Source organism: Capricornis sumatraensis, chromosome 17 (genome assembly GCF_032405125.1).
Source record: "Capricornis sumatraensis isolate serow.1 chromosome 17, serow.2, whole genome shotgun sequence".
NCBI classification, from domain to species: Eukaryota; Metazoa; Chordata; class Mammalia; order Artiodactyla; family Bovidae; genus Capricornis; species Capricornis sumatraensis.
In genome coordinates this window covers 67,518,514-67,535,365 of record NC_091085.1, presented here as the reverse complement: position 1 = coordinate 67,535,365, position 16,852 = coordinate 67,518,514, and the positions used below count along the sequence as shown (strand labels likewise).

General features: G+C 54.3%; 1 protein-coding gene across 2 annotated transcripts in view; it reads right to left on the bottom strand.

Annotated features, from left to right (window-relative positions):
• RBM19 (RNA binding motif protein 19) overlaps positions 1-16,852 on the bottom strand; it is a 121,431-nt gene that overhangs the window by 77,250 nt on the left and 27,329 nt on the right. For both annotated transcript variants that reach the window (XM_068989965.1, XM_068989964.1), the window contains 5 exons: positions 16,438-16,610; positions 15,541-15,601; positions 11,540-11,619; positions 9,633-9,688; positions 6,191-6,307 (listed from right to left, as the gene is read on the bottom strand). In XM_068989965.1, coding sequence (XP_068846066.1) covers positions 6,191-6,307; positions 9,633-9,688; positions 11,540-11,619; positions 15,541-15,601; positions 16,438-16,610 — 487 coding nt within the window. The remainder of the gene's footprint in view (positions 1-6,190; positions 6,308-9,632; positions 9,689-11,539; positions 11,620-15,540; positions 15,602-16,437; positions 16,611-16,852) is intronic.

Here is a 16,852-nt window from a genome sequence, read left to right as displayed (position 1 = left end):
TCAAGGCCGGAGAAGTGGGAGGCAGAGGATGAGATGGTTGGAGGGTGTCACCAAGTCAAGGGACATGAGTGTGAGCAAACTTTGGGACACGGTGAAGGACAGGGAAGCCTGGTGCACTGCAGTCCATGGGGTCATAGAATCAGACGTGACTTAGCAACTGAACAACAACGTAATCAAATCACCGTAAAAGTATGAAAAGGGATTTGATTTCCTTAGCCATCAGGGAAGCACAAATTAAAATCATGTGATGATGCTACTATATATGCACCAGATATGCCTAAAAAGAGAAAGACAGACACTATCAAGCGTTGGCGAGGTCAGTGGGCAGCTGGAAGTGGAACCTGACAGAACTGATTTGGAAACCATCTGAGTAATGTTTACTGAAGCTGACATATGCTCACCCATGACCCAGCAACTCCACTCCAATGGGTACACCCTACAGAAAAACACGCACACGGCTACCGACATACACAAGAATGTTCCCAGGAACATTTGTTATTCAAATAAGACAAAACACCGCAGACCACACAGTCATTGAGTCCAATTGTCCCACTCTTGTGGGGACGCTGCTAGTTCGGGAGGCCGTGTACATATAGGTGGGGCCAGGGGTACATGGGAACGGTCTAAACCTGCCTCTCAATTTGGCTGTAAACCAAAAACTGCTCATAAAAAAACGGTCCTATAACAAAGCAAGCACACAAACAAAAAAGCTCAGCAAAGTGGAGAAGCAGAGATACCCTGATGAAAAAAACGGCGTGGGTGCGGTTTGCAGAAATGGACACCGCAATTCCTTGAGCTGAGACCTCACATCCTGTCTTCAGAGGGGTCAGCAGGGCTCTAGCATTACCTGTCACGTTTGTCTTCTTTACAAGAGGGGGAAGAAAAAACTACTTTCCGTGTATTATTAAAACTAGAAGACAGAAACAAAGCCCCTTAGGGCATGCCCCGTCTCCCCGCAGGCCCCACGATCTCCTTAGTCCAGGGCTCAGCAAACTTTCCCCGTGAAGGGCTGGATGGTCAGTAGTCCATAACCTTGTGGACCCTGCCTTGGTCACCTGACGCTGCTGCAGGTGAGAGCAGCTGTGGATGAAACAATGAACGGGCACGGCCAGGTCTCATCAGTGGATGCAGAGCCTTCTTCTCACGGTCGCTCTGCAGGGAGGAGATGGCAGGGGTGGGTGGAGGGGGAACCTGGGGACAGCTGTGCCCTCCTCACCCCACTCCCTTTGGAACCTGGCTGAGGGTTTTCTCCCCACCCTGCCTTCAGGACTGGTCCAGGCTGGCTCTCTCGAACTGCCTGAGCTGTTTTTTGCAGGGCTTCTTCCTGGTGAAGGGGAAGTGGCCCCAGGCATCTTCCCAGGAGTCTGTGGAGAGCAGATGACAGGGCTCGAAGCTTCTGGAAAAGTACTGCGGACCACCAGGAGTTAAACCGGCAGTGACCCCGCCCTTGGGCAAGGGGAGACGGGGGTTGGGGGGAGCGCCAGAGAGGAGCTCGGTGGGCCGGCTGTGTTGGGCCTGCCCGCCACGGTCCCGGTCGCGGTCACCGCATCACTGCAAGAGGAAAGGAGGAGAGGGGGCCGGGGACGGATGGACGCCGTCCACAAAGTGGGCGATGCAAGCCAAGTAATTAGGGCCTCTAGACACCTGTTGTGAGCTCACCCATTCACACCCCTGGCAGGTGGTTCGCACCTCTGAGGAAGGGAAAATACCGCTCAGATGAAAAAGCGTCCATCTGCAGCCTGGGGCCGAAGGCCCAGCCTGCCCGAGGAGGTGGCTGCATCTCTGCCACCTGACATCCTGACCTCAGGGGAGGTGAGGGAGGGGGCGTCTAGAGGAGAGCCACCCGGCTGTGCCACTGCAGAGCTGTGTGACCCTGGCCAAACTCCTTAACCTCTCTGCATCTCATGCCCTGTCTTTGTCAGATCCCACAGAGGAAGGCTTTGCAGTTAAATCCAGGTGCTCAGCACACATTTACTGGGAACCATCTACAGACCAGGAGCCTGTGGCCTCCACAGTGAACCACAGACCAACCCCAGAGCCAACCCAGAGAGCAGCGGGGACGCCCACTTGACAGGAGACAGGGGTTCGATCCCTGGTCTGGGAGCGACTCTCATGCCACAGAGCAACGAAGCCCATGGGCCACAACTATCAGCCCGGTGAGCTAGAGCCCAGAAACCACAACTACTGAGCCCACGTGGCCTAGAGCTCACGCTCCACAGGAGAAGCCATCACAGCGAGAAGCCCACGCACCGTGACTCGAGAAGAGCCCTTGGCTCTCCACAATTACAGAAAAGCCAATCAAAAATAAAATAAATAAAAAATTTTAAAAAATGGACATACTGCAGAAAACTTCCAAGGATTTGGCACTGCTGTCAAAGACACACGCTCTGTCTTGAGTCAGCCCTGCCTTGGGTTCCCAGCCTGAAGCCACCAGCTTTGTGCTGTTTAATAACCACAGCGAACACTGATTAACTACCCGCTCCATACCCGGCGCTGTATTAAGTGCCCCACATGCATAATCTCACTTAATCCTTTTAACAGCCCTCGAGGCAGCCACGTGGTGAGGGAGCCGGGTGCCAGCCCGAGCCTTTGACGACCCAGTGGTAGGACTCTGGGCTCCGGAGCTGGCTTCTTTACTGGAGACGATGACGACAAGCATTCTGCAGGGCTGTAAAGAGCCAAAGCACTTCAGCCCACAGTGCCTGGTGCAGAGGTCGGGCTCCAAAAGTCTGCTTCGTGATAGGGATAAACACTAGTGATTATTACTGTGGCATCGTTATCAAAAATTGCAGCACACGTTACCAGCAGTATGAGGACTGCTATTTCATGCCGAGGGAAACTGAGGTCCAGAAAGGGGGCAACAGAGAGGGGCCTGGGAGAGGGGCCTCCACTTACTTTTTACTTTTTTTTTTTTTTGATGTGAACCATTTAAAAAATCTCTATTGAACTTGTTACAAAATTGCTTCTGTTGTTTATCTTCTGGTTTTTAGGCCTTGAGGCATGTGGCATCTCAGCTTCCTGACTGAACCACACCCCTCTGCCCTGGAAGGGGAAGTCTTTACTTTTCAAATTTTTTTTTTTGATGTGAACCATTTAAAAAATCTCTATTGAACTTGTTACAATATTGCTTCTGTTGTTTATCTTCTGGTTTTTAGGCCTTGAGGCATGTGGCATCTCAGCTTCCTGACTGAACCACACCCCTCTGCACTAGAAGGGGAAGTCTTAACCACTGAACCACCAGGGAGGTCCCACCTCCCTGACTTTTCTAAAGGGCGAGCCTTGAATTGGCCCAGAGGACAATCCTGCGGAGGCGTGATCTGCAGGGTCTTTGGGCACCCGTCAGGCTAGGTTTCAGAGGCTGGGGTCTGGTGCAGCGAAGCCCAGATGGAAGGCTGGTGGCCTCCAGGAAATGCCCAGGCCAACACTGCCTCCGCCAAGAAGCTGCTGCCCCCAGCTCACGGGCAGGGTCCCCCCGGGCACTGGGGAAGGCAGGGGAGCTGCTGCCTCTCAACAGGTGGTCTCAAGAACCAGACTACACTCTCCCACGGCCCTGCACTCCAGCTTGCACCCCTTGAGTGTGTCACTGTCCGTCAGTGTCACTTTCTTTCCTGGTCCTTCATGAACAGGAGCCCGTCTCTCCTGACACTGCTCTGCGCCCAGCACCTAGCGCAGTGCCTGGCACAAACGACACACCCTCACAGGATGGCAGTTCTACTAAAATGATCTGGGGGATGGTAACTTCTTCAAGACCCAAGAAAAGGATTAAGGAGGTGTGGTTCATGGTTCAAGGCCCAGAGAGGTGCGGGTCCAAGCCAGGGCTCTGGGTCAGACCAAGGACACCCCACTTTCAGCTCAGCCGTGTGGTCCTGGGCTGGAAACCTCATCTCTCTAGGTCTCCAGTGTCCCTCTGGGTACAGAAGGGATAACAGCACCCCTCCTTTGCAGCACTGCTCTGCTGCTTAAAAAAAAAGATAACAGCACAGGAAAGCATAGTGCGGAGCCCAACACGTGGTGAGCGGTGATCACGCCTGGTAGGATAAGCCCACAAAACTTGCCCATCAAAATGGACTGGACGGGTTCCCTTGGACCTTGACATCTCCCCCTGCCTCTGACCCTTGCGGGCTGCTGGCTTTGTCTGAAACTGGGTCTGGTTTCCTGGCCCAGCCTGTCTCTCTGAGAAGACTCACAGCGACCCCTGCTGCCCACGCTTGGAATGGTCTCAGACTCCCAGCTGGGACACACAACAAAGCCAGGCTCCAAGAAGGCTCTGGGGTTTTCAGGGGCTGATGAAAACTACTGCCGGGAATGGCAGGAAGAAGAGATGCCACGTGTAACGATGTTCGGGGAGGGACACTAATTCCCTGTCTTCTCAAAACAAACATAAAACGCGAGACCAGACAGCACTGTTCATTCTCCATCTCGGTCTTTTGTTTCCCTGGATCAGTGTCATCCTCAGACTGCAGAACCAAGCGAAACTTGTCATTTCGGCGATATGCGATTCTTGATCCACATGTACAAACCTGGTTTGATCTGGCAGTTCTTTAAATTGGACTCCTCAAAAAGCAGGAGCTCGTTGAAACCAGCAGCAGCGAGAGGCTCAGGGTACGTACCTTCTTGGGATGGCAAGCTCACTCTTCTTGACTCGTCTCCCCAGATACCGGGAGATGGAAAACAGTCCCCCCTATTGTGACTCCACCTTACCAGAAACTATAACTAAGACCCTACTACTCAGAAACCGACAGGGCCAGCATCTTTGCGTCGGCACCATGCTGACCACGTCTGTTAACGAACGGCACGCCAGTGTGTGATTTAGATCATGGGAAGGAAGACAGAAGTTTTTAAAGGAAATCCCTCAAGTGGCTTCCCATTCTTTAAACCACTGAGTAAAAGCAAAGAGGGTAGATTTCACACAATGATGATACATCCTTTCTAGTCTCCGAAATCTAGGACTTCTATCTTCCATCCACAGCTTACCTGGCAAGAAGCTAATGGGTAACCCTAACGGGGACTTAGCTCTCCCAATCCTTGTGCCAGAACTGGACAAATGTGGGATCAACAAACAACGTCTAACACACAGAATCCTAAATGCCCCCCAACCCCCACCCCCCATGTGCAGGCCAAGGAGCTACAGGTTCCCAGAGCACTCTAAGTTTGCAGCCAGGCTTCCACAGTCTGCTAGGCTGGGGCCAACGTTGTCTGCCCTTAGGTTCTGAGAGCTTAGTGGCTTCTTTGCTGTGCTGCATGGCACACACCTGGAGAGCATGCTTGCTTTAACTGTTTCCCCCTTAGGCCCTTTCCCGAAAGACACTTCATCCAGGGCTTGGTACTGGGTGGCAGCTAACTTACCTGAACCAACTGGTGCAATGTTCCAGCACAGGGTTGCAAACCTGTGGCCCCGGGCTCTATCTAGCCCATGCATAGACTTTTTCCTACACACACTGTTTTTAGAAAGTGAATTAGTTGCCAATTTATTCTCCCTAAGGATCCAGATTGCCAGTTTCTCTTTCAAAACCTGAGAGAAGCACCTGAGACCCCTGGATATCCGCTGGCCTCCAGCCCGTCAGTCCCCACCTGCCAGCTCTGCCCGGCTGTTTCCTGCCCAGCCTCTGAGAGACCTGAGTGTTGATTCCTGTGTTAGCAGCTGCCGATGGACTACATAATGTAGATATGCGATCTCCCCTCATTTCAAAAGGGGATTTCCACAGACAGCAATGTAGACCAGGGGTCCCCAATCCCGGCAGGATATCGGAATCCCCTGGGGTGCTCTGACCCCAAGACCAGTGTCTGGGCTCTACCCCCAATGAAAGGAATGTTAACTTTCTGGGGGCGGAGGCTGAGCAAAGGTGCATTTATCAAAGTCACCAGGTGATTGACATATGCAGAGATGGCAGTGGACTGCCGGCTTAAACCAAAGGGTGACTTGGGTGGCAGGATTTCGGGCCCATCGAGGGAGGAGCTGAGCTTCAGTCTGCCTGGTTCTTGCCCCTCCTGTAGGTCACCAGTGTGGATAGAGAAAAACTGATCATCCCATTTGCACACCTTTCTGCCCAGTGCTCTGAGACAGCAGTGTTTGAGATTAAGGGAGACACATCATTGGCGGCGAGAACATGACCTTTGTGACGGCCTTCAGCGCACCATCGAGGACCCGAAGGCCCAGCCAGCTCCCACTCAGCACAGCCTTGCCTCTTACCTGAAGAGTTCTCGGATCTCATGGCTGTCAGCCTGGAAGGGGATGTTCCGCACCAGGATCTTGGAGGTTGTCTGCTTTCTGGGCGCTTGTTTCTTCCGGGTGGCTGTCAGGGCTGGCCTGGAGGGTCGGGGGAAGGCTTCGGGTTATTTGGGACCTCGGCACAGCTGTTGCACTCTGCTGACTCCACCACCATCCCCCGCCTCCAGCCCTGATGCTTTCGTCCCCTACTCAGGTGAGGGACTCACGGAGGCAGTGTGGATGCGGCTGAGAGGAAGGCGAAGGGAAGGGGGGCTCCCCTGGGTGGCATGCAGCCTAATTCTCATCTCCCCGCTGCAGCTGTGGGTGCCCAGGTGACACATCCTACCTAGAGGGTGTCTGCTGCCCTTCATCTGGGACCAGCAGACACTTGAGGAAAGAACTCTGATGGAGGCAGCAGGGGGCAGTTTCTCCCCAAACCCAGTCTCCTGTGTATCTCTGCAGGTGCCCAGAGGGACTCTGGCTGCTCCCCAGGTCTTGTTGGAGATGTTTCATCACTGACCAGAAGCATAGCATACAGGGGCCTGGTGGTGGTGGTGGTGTAGTCGCTAAGTTGTGTCCGACTCTTGCGACCCCATGGACTGTAGCCTACCAGGTCCTCTGTCTATGGGATTTTCCAGGCAAGGATACTGGAGTGGGTCGCCATTTCCTTCTCCAGGGAATCTTCTGGGCTCAGGAATCAACTCGGGACTCCCGCATTGCAGGTGGATTCTTTACCAAATGAGCTACGAGGGGCCTGAAGTAGCTTCTAACCATGGAGGCTGGCCAGGGCTGCGAGAGGAAACTTGCCACTTGAGGTTCAAGGCGACCTGGAACCTGTCCCCCTGATCTTCCAGGGAGACCTTCCGCTCCGTGGTAGCAGGGGAGGGCCGCGAGTAGCGGCATGAGTTGACGATCTGAGTGTCAGGGTCTTGTGGCCACTTAGATAGAATTTGTGTGATCCTGAGCAAGTTATCACTTGGCCTCTCCGGGTCTCAGTTTTCTTCGCTGTATCACAGGCCTAATAATGGTCCAACCTTGTTGGATTGTTTGAGGTTTTAATGAGAAAAAGATGTGTTGAAACACTCTGCACTGAGCCTAGCACAGGGTAAGCCCTCCATAAACAGCAGCTGGTACTAAAATGACTTGTTCTGACTCATCTGAAGTCTGATCCACCGTCACCTCCTCCCCATCACCACTAAAACAGCAACCTACTCCCACCCCCGGCTCTATTTTTCTTCCTGGCACTCGTTACTGTCAAAAAAATTCATGTGGGGTTTTTTGGTTTTTAAACTTCATTTATTTTCGCTTGGCTGAGCCAGGTCTTAGCCGCAGCTCAAGGGATTTTCTATCTTCCTCGCGGCATGCAGGGTTTTGGTTGCAGCACTTGGGATCTTTAGCTGTGGTGAGTGGAATCTAGTTCCCTGACTGGGGATTGACCCCGGGCCCCCTGCATTGGGAGCACAGAGTCTTAGGTCCCTTTACATATTTAGTCGTGTGTCTCTATGCTGTCTGTCCTCTAGGGCTGTGCTGTCCAAGACAGTAGCCACAGCCGCACGTGGCAAGCAATTAAATCGCAATTAACACGACACAAAATTAAAAAATTCAACTCCCCAGCTGCTGGGTCATCCATCCTCCAAGGTGGTCCCCAACGGCCCCTGCCTCTTGGTATTGATGCCCCTCGGGTGTACTCCCCTCCTGCTCTCCTGGGAAACCAGGTCATAACAGACAGTTCTTCCCTGTTCTCTCCTGGATCACCTGCTCTGGAGGTAAACCAGCTGCTGTGCCATGAGGACACCTGTGCAGGCCTAGGGAGGAGGCCAACGTGGTGAGGAATTGAGGCCTCCTGGCAACAGCCATGTGAGGGCATCATTTTGGAAGTGAAACCGTCAACCTCAGTTGAGCCCTCGGATGAGACTGCAGCCCTGCTCGGCATCTTGACTGTGACCTCCTAAGAGACCCCAAGGCAGAACTTCCGGCTAAGCTGTTTCTGAATTCCTCACCTTCAGAAACTGTGAGATAATAATAAACATGCATTATTTTAATCTGTCAAGTTTGGGGACACTCAGTTATAGTGTGACAGGTAACTAACACAGCGGTACCTGTCACATCTCAAGTGCTCAAAAGCCACGTGCAGTGACAGTGCAGAGAGCATCAGAGGATGTTTCCACCTCTGCAGAAGGGTCTATCAAACAGCACCACTTCAGAAACCCAAGGATTCTCCCTCCAGAGCTCCTGAGAAGACTGTCTGGTTCCCAGCAGACTTTCTGTAATTTTTGGTTGAATGAAAGAAAGACTAAATAAACACGGCCTAGGAGTTAAGAGCCTGCAAGATGACTTCAGCCTGACTCCCTGGAGTCAGGGGACTGAGAAGAAAAGACCAGTACCACTAGCTGAGGGATCATGTGCACGGCAAGTGCTAAATGCTTTGTGCACAATCTCCAGTTTTCACATTTTACATGATGGGCAAAGTCACCCACCCAAGGTCAGGGAGCCCCCTGGATTAGAACCCAAAGCTGCGGAGCTCAAAGCTTGGACTCTCACTCTTAAGTCATGGCTCAGGAGCCTCTGTTAGCTTCTGGGGGCTCCCGCACCAAGCCTGCTTCTGGCTGAAGATGCTCAGCATGGCATGGACCAGGATGGGTAGAGACCACCAGATGTGGCCTAGGCAGGCTCCACAGGCAGCATTAGAAAAACAGACAGGGAAGGAAGAGTGATCAGCAGCTTCAGGTGAGCTCACCAATCTGCTCAACGACCACAGTGAGGTGGGGCGGGTGGCTCTGACAAGGACAACGATGATAACTCTGACCCCTTACCTGCCGGCCGCTGTTCAAAGCACTCCTGGTGTATGAGCTCAACGAGGATGTGCGAGCAGGTGAAGACGTGAGGACAACACTAACCCCCCCAGAAGACCTCCACCAGTTCACGAAACTGTGGCCTGCTTCCATCTCTAACACCTACTGAACCTCTTTTTAAATTAAGCAGAGGCTGTCTCTGGGCACTGTTGTCCGGCTCCAAAAAGGAAAGCCCCATAAAGACAGAAAGAATAAGACGTCTAGGTCTTAATGCTGCTTTTGGTTCATCAAAGTGCCAACAATTCGCGCCTGACTCTGCCTTGGCTCACTGATACCAGCAAGAACAAGCAGGCTCTGCTTGCTTCTCTGGCCCGTGTTCCTTCTGTTGTAATGAATGTGTATTATGTGTCTACTCTGGGGACTGGCGCCGTCCCAGTTCACCAGGGGAAAGGGCATTGAAGCTGGCACGTGGGGCACCCCCTTCATCAGGAAGGGGCCCCAGGGGTGAGAGGGGTTGGGTCAGGGAGGATGTTAACGGGCCGTGAGATGCCCTCTGCGGCACCAGCATCAGGGTTAAAGGGACAGATTCAGATCCAAGGGAAGGGGCGGCGGGTGCAGAGGTGGACACTCACTTGGTGGCTCGTTCCGAGATCCTCACTTCCAGCTTGTGGCCGTCCACAACATGACCCTGCGAGAGGACACAACACAGCCTGTCCTTCTGTCTTAGAAACACGCGCCCGTAGTCCCGTCCTTTGCTGGAGCAGGCTTTGGCTGAGCGAGGGGAATTGCAACGCCAGGAGGGATTGACTGTTTCAGGGCAGAGAAGCCTGCTGGGGTCAAGGACTGAGAAGGGTTTCTCCCAGAAGTGCCTCCTGCCGAGTGTGGGCAGCAGCTGCTGGTGATGGAGACCCAGCCCTCTGAGTCCCTTCGAGCCAAGAACGGCCTTGACCTTTAAGCCATTCGAGGGGCACAGTATTTTCCATTGTTTATAAGCATTTTCAGGCCAAGTAACCCCCTTCAGTCTGGTTTCCAGAGAGAGAGTTTGGTTTGAATTGCAGGCTCTTGGAAAAAAAAAAAAAAAAGAATTCTAAATCACAGTGGAGATGCCTTTAAAGCGAGGCTCTAACATGGGTCCCTTAGGCAAAACTGGTGTATTAGCAAAATTACCCTTGAAAATCCTTTAAATCTCCCATAAAATACAGCACACATAGCCTTGTAGAAATGGTTTTGGGTGGCAACATGCCCACATGGAGCACACAGCAAGCCACCGAACGTAACTCTCCCGTGTGCGGGGGAAACCTGAGACTCCTGGATCACGTGGACGAGAAAAGATGGACCACTGGGCGTACACACTTAGAGTACACGGAATCTAACGACACAGTTGGGCTTCCAGTGTCTCTTGAAAAAAACCACAAACAAAACAAAAAACCAGAGATGATGTGGTATGGCTGGGGCCCACCTGCCCGTGAGGCAGTAACTGGCTGAGGCCAAGATGTGGTCCCTTTGGATGGGGCGGGGTGGGGGGGGGCACCTCAATTCTGCTCTGGGTGATGCCAGCCCCTGGGCTAGTTTACACGGCCACCCTGGCTCCGTGGGCACCTGAGGTGGAGAGCAGAGGAGAGGCCACCCCGGCCCCGGCTCCCACCGAAACCCAATTCAGCTCTTTTGGGAGTCACCTTGGGCCAAGGAGAGAGTCGTCAAAATTCTACAAAAATGTCTACAAAAACAATCAAATGGGCTAGGCACCCAGCTCCATTTCCTTTAACCCCTAAGGCCTTTCTCTTGACCAGCAAGCTCTACTGGGACAGATTCAGTTACCTGGAGGGTCCCTATGATGAAGTCCGGCTCCCCAGAGTGGTGGCCCCGTATGGGTGCCCTTACCACCCAGAGTCCAGCCAGCACACATCTCAGAATGAGGAACTGGGAGAGTGCCACCCTGGCTTGTAAACTCCACCCTAGTCAGCTCCATTTCATACTGCCTGCCCGGCCTAGACAGACACGGGCCGTTCCAAATACTGGTTTAAAAGGGATCGTGGACCCGTGGGGCCCTTCCACGCTCCCTGCATTTAGAAGCCTATTCAAGAGGCACAAGCATGAGCGCCCAGCCTGTCCGCAGTGCCCCCCAACCCTGGCCACCACCTCCCACAGCAGGAGAGATGGCAGGTGACAGCGGGAACCAAGGGGGTCTCCAGAAAGGAGGCACACAGGAAAACACGGCCCCCTACCCCCTTCCTGCCAGCAAACCCAAGCCCTTCTCATGGCCTGGTCTTGGTGTTGCTTCTTCAGAGGTCTGCTTCACCGGTCTCCCCGAGGCCTGGCACAAACCAGGCTCTTCTTGATCGAGAGAGTGAATGAGAGCACCGCAGGGACTGGGGGAGCCGAGGAAGCTTCAGGGCCTCAGGCTGCTGTTGCCTAGGGCCTCGGAAGATGTGGACTTGCCTGCATTCCTGCTCCATCTCAGAGGCTGGACAGGAGAGCCGGCCCCCCGCGCCTGCCTGGCGCCGCCGCAGGGGGACCCCGGCCGAGACCCCCTGCTTACCTGGAGCTGCTTGAGAGCTTTCTGTGCCTGCTCCGGCTTCCTGTATTCCACAAACCCAAATCCCATGGACAGCAGCGCTCCTGAAAGAGACAGAGTTGGGAGTCGCACCAGGGCACCGGGTGGGGAGGAAAACAAAGAAGCTGGGACGGACCAAGTTCAAAAATTCCCAGGGGCCCCCTGGACGTCCCCTCAACTCTCTGATTTCTTCACGCCCCTCTTGGTTCCCAGAAAGACCCCAGCCCCCGGTGTGCCGTTTATTACTGGTCGTCTGGAAGAATCAGCCAATGCGGTTACAGAGCCGCCACCTGAGGCCTGGCGGACTATTAATTAACAGATGATAGACATGATAATTAACTTTGTGATAGAATCCCGTCTTCCAGAGGGAGGGATGACCGCCTTTGGGCCAAGGAGCATAAAACTCTACCCAGGCAGTCCCCTGCTTCCAAACGTAGCGCACAGAATGGACACATGCGACAGAGTCAAGGGCGCCAGGGGCTTACTCTCCAAAGTGTTCCTGACCGTCCAAGGGCCTCCGGTTCCCAGGTTTCAGACATCAGCTTGGGACAGGGAGGGTGACTGTGTTAGGTGACCCTCTCTGGCTCCCTACTGCTGGGGCGTGAGTAGCAAGAGTTCAGAGAGCCAGGGACAGTGCAACCATTTATAGGGAACTTGGCTTCCTGTACGTAAACGTGTATAACTGCGGGGACGTACGAATAAGCTATCTCTTGACATCTCGCCCTTTTGACACAAAATGGGACGCCAATTACTGACTGTATTCTGTATTCTTTTTCACAGCTGCACTCAAAGAGGGCTGGTTCAAGGCTGGTGGGCTCAAAGGAGGTTCCAAGGTGTATCATTACTGACTCAGTGGTCCTCATCTCTGCATCTCTTCGTGAGGCTGAGCCTCTGCAACGCGCCCGTGTGTCTGCACTTCCGCTCACAACCACGTGTTGTCACAACAGGGGTGCCCAAGGCAGAAAGGCATTCCACAAACAGCCCAGATGTGCGTGGCTCTCTGGGCAACGGCAGGGAGGCTCAGATGGAACTGCTGGCTGACGGGCCGCACCGCCCTGTGGGACTTCCAGTATCTGTGTGTCAGAGGATCTGTGCGATCTCTGTTCTCAGGGTCAACGGTGTGGGTGGTGGGTGAGGGGTGTCTGTGCACACAGGCTATTTAAAAAGTGCATCGAGACGGTGCAAAAGGCAAATACACGAAGTCAAGTTCGTCGCCGAGTCACTGACGCTGTGCAGATCCATTCTGCCCTTCTCCTGCCCTGGGAGGCCTGACGACCACAGTCAGCACAACCTGGACTCCCTGGCCTTCTGGTTTCCTGTTGGGTTTAGCCAATGGGAAGCCCTGATTTGAGATGGGTGGGTGGAGGAGAGAGCGTTGAGGGTCCTGGTTCTTTCCAAGCACTCCACTGTCTCCTTGCTCTGGTGTGTTCTGGCAGCTCCAGTGTCCAACCCACACCCTTGGCTCTGCTGGTGGCTCTTCTTTTCTGAGTATTTTTTTATTCGGCTGCATGTAGGATCTTTAGTTGCAGCATGTGGGATCTCGTTCCCTGACCAGGGTCGAGCCCCGGCCCCCTGCGCTGGAAGCATGGAGTCTCAGGCCCCTGCCTGCCCTCCATCCCCAGGGGAGTCCCTGGGGGCCCCTCTTCTATGGCTCTGGCCACACGACTCCTTCCCCCACAGCCTCTGGGGTCAGCCACTGCCTCGGCATCCCCTGTGGGTCTCAGCCCAGCCCACGCCCAGGCACTTGGTTCCTTCATTACAACTGTCCCCTTGATGACCCCAGCTCAGCCAGCTTTCCGGTTCCTCTAGAGCCCCTTGCTGATAACAGACACTGATGGATGAGCCCAGAGAGCAGGGCTCTCAGAGACTCTTGAAAGACTGTAGATTTTGGGAGCTGCTCACGACACTGAAAGACCAGATAACTGCTCTAAAGCTGACGAGTGTTCTGGGGAGGCCAGGAGGCAGGCTCCAGAAGGGCAAAGTGACACCAAAACCCGCAGGAACAGCCTCAGTGGAGTGGGGGACCCCTTTGCCAGCATGACTCCCGGGGATCACCAGATAACTGCTCTAAAGCTGAACAGTGTTCTGGGGGGGCCGGGAGGCAGGCTCCAGAGGGGCAAAGTGACACCAAAAGCTGCAGGAACAGCCTCCGGTGGAGTGGGCGACCCCTCTGCCGGCATGACTCCCGCCCCAGACTTCAGGGATCACCTCTTTTCCTGAATCCGGCACAACAGAGCCTTCATGTTGCTTACCTGCTGCTTGCATTGTAGCCTTTCCGTGCAGCCTAAAGTATGTATGCAGTTCTTGGGGGAACAGGGACGTTATGGTTTGAACTGTGCCCTACCCCCACCCCTCCATGTGTATGCTGAGGTCCTAATCCCTGCCTCTCTGAAATGTGACCTTATTTGGAGACAGGTTCCTTACAGAGATAATCAAGTTAAAGATGAGGTCATTAGGCTTCCCAAGTGGTGCTAGGGGTAAAGAACTCTCCTGTGCAAGAGTCTTAAGAGACGCAGGTTCAATCCTTGGGTTGGGAAGATACCCTAGTGGAGGGCATGGCAACCCATTTCAGTATTTTTCCCTGGAGAATACCAGAGACAGAGGAGTCTGGGCTACAGTCAATGGGGTTTGAAAGAGTTGGACACGACTGAAGTGACTTAGTGGCATCAGGCTAAGCCCGAATCCAATTAAAACTGGTGTCACTATGCAAAAGAAAAGGGGTGGTGGGAGCGGGTGGGCAGGGGTACACGGGGAGAAGGCCGCGTGAACATGAAGACCTTCCCTTGGAAGCCGAGCAGGGAGGCTGGAACACATCCTCCCTGACAGCCTTCAGAACGAAGCAACCCTGCCTGCACCTTTATCCTGGACTTCCAGCTCCCAGAACCGTGGGAGGGTGAACTTCTGAGGTGGAATCTACCTGGTTCCTGGTGCTTCGGGATGGCAGCCCAAACCGATACAGGGGAATGCCCCAAAGCCTGTGCCACGTGTCTGCTTCAAACTCTCCAAGGTGCCTCTGGGAAAAAGCCCAGACTCCTCTCCCCAGCAGGAAGCCCTTCTGTGATGTGGAATCAGCCTGCCTTTCCAGGCGCATCTTCTGCCCCTTCGGTACATTCCCGACCTGTTACCATAGCCCTCTGCCGCCTCCTTCAGCCACACGCCCCACTAACTGCTCCGTCTCCCTCCTCTCTGAGTCTCGATCAGACGTGGAGAACCCCGGGCTGGGCTCCTGTCCAGCCAGGCCCCCCGGGCTCTCATCACTAGCTCATTTATTTCTCAGGACACAGTCGTGGGCTGACCCACATGGTATCCCTATAAATACCCCAAATTGAAGGGATGGGGACTCTGTGACTGCGAAAAAAAAAGCAAGGGCCGAGGGCCGGTCCATCATCTGTAGGAAGCCAGGGCTGGGAAAGAAAAATAGACCAGAGGCCAAGGGACTCGTGAGACTGCCCCAGGTGGACTGGTGGGATGAGGGTGCCTGGGCCAGGCACCCCAAGGCCAGTGAGGGGCGTGGCTGATGACTTGGTGGAGTGTTTCAGGTGCCCCATATCTGGGTGGTTGGTCTTGGGAGGGAAGCGGGAAAGCCCAAGATGGGTCGGTTCCTGCCCGTCCCTGGAGGGAAGACCCTCCAGGAACACAGAGATGCTGGGAGGATGGAGAGGTGTCTGCTGCTCAACAGGGTCAACCCTGCCAGCCCCCTAACAGCCCTGCTCCGTAACCACTCCTGACACTCCAGCGTGGCAAAGGGTCTCGACTCAGGAGAACCTGATGGGCATGGATGCTCCCGCTGGAAACCGCGAGTCTTCAGGGACCCAGAAAGGAGGACCATTTTGGACGAGCCAGACAAGAGACTGTACGGCTGGCAATGCTCCGAAATGAAAGGAGACCTTCAGAATGAGTGGGTGAGAGGCACCCTCACCCCTGCCCGGAGCAACACCCTTTCTTTCACAATTGTTTCTCTCTGACTGAGCTCTCATGTGGAATACCTGCTTTGTTCTTCTTCTTGGAGATGGAGCAGCTCTTCACCGCACCCACTTTGGAAAACACCTGGAAGAGAAGGTCGGCACGTGTCACCAGATAATCCTGCAACTGGTGCAGGCGTGTCTTGAAACAAGGGTCCCCAACCTCCAGACTGTGGACTGGTATCTCCAGTCAGATCAGCAGTGGTGCGAGATCAGAAATAAAAGTGCCAAGAAATGAAATGCACTTGAATCATCCCAAAGCCATGGCCTCTGTCCTGGTCTATGGAAAAACTGTCTTTCACAAAATCGGTCGTTAGCATCAGAAAGGTTGGGCCCGCTGACTGATGAAAGCCGGAGGGGACCCAGGCCACCGCAGGCGTGGGCAGGAAGAGAGGAAGAGCGGAGGCTCCTGAGCTCCCCATCGTCTTCCCCTCTGCCCCCTCCTATGAATGCAACACTCTCGGCCAGCAGGGTCTCCTGGCAGGGTTGCCCCCGGCATGCTCACTGCTGTGCCCCTGCTTGGCTCTGTCAAGCCAGAAGACTGCGCTGGCCTGGCGTTTACGTCAACCTCGCAGACACCACGTGGGGAGGGGCCTTGTCTTCTGACTGCCTCTTTCACACCTCATACGCCTCCCTAGGCGCCCGGACAGGCCCTCTCGTGTGTCACGTGCACGTGGACGCCTCTCCCAGCCCCCAGACTGGTCTGGCCACGGCTCAGATCTCTGGGTGAGAGGTCTACCACACAGCCTAGCAAGAGAGTCAAGCAGGTGGCTGTAGGTTATTCATTTACACACTGCCGCAGGTCTCGCTTCCAGGCGAGGGGGTGGGGAGTGGGAGACAGATGCAGGGACCACAGGGATGGATCACCAGACCGGAAGTCCCGCCCCCAACCCATTCCCTCTGGGCCAAGAAGTCACTCACTCCCTTCAGCGTCTCCTCGGTGGTGTCAAAGTTGAGATTTTTGATAAACAGAGTGCACCCGGGAAGGCTCTCTTCCTCCTCCTCTTCCTCTTCTTCCTCCTCCTCTTCCATCTTTGCTGAAGCATCGTGTGCTGCTCTGTCCATCGGCTGTTCACCTTCTGGGGTCTCAGTGTCTGCACAGGCCAACCGCCCCCCCCACAAAAGAAATCCATTAAATAATGTCTTACCTGCCTAAGCTCCAGGACCTAGAGCACAGAACCTGCTGGACCAAAGGGGATCAAGAGGGCTCTGCCTCTGAGTGGCCACCGTCAGGAAGGGACAGGACTCTGAGACTCTGGCTCATGCTGGGTTTTAGCAACTCTTGGGGGGCAAAGTGGGGGAGGGGAAGAACCCATCCTGCCCCGTCTTCAAGAGA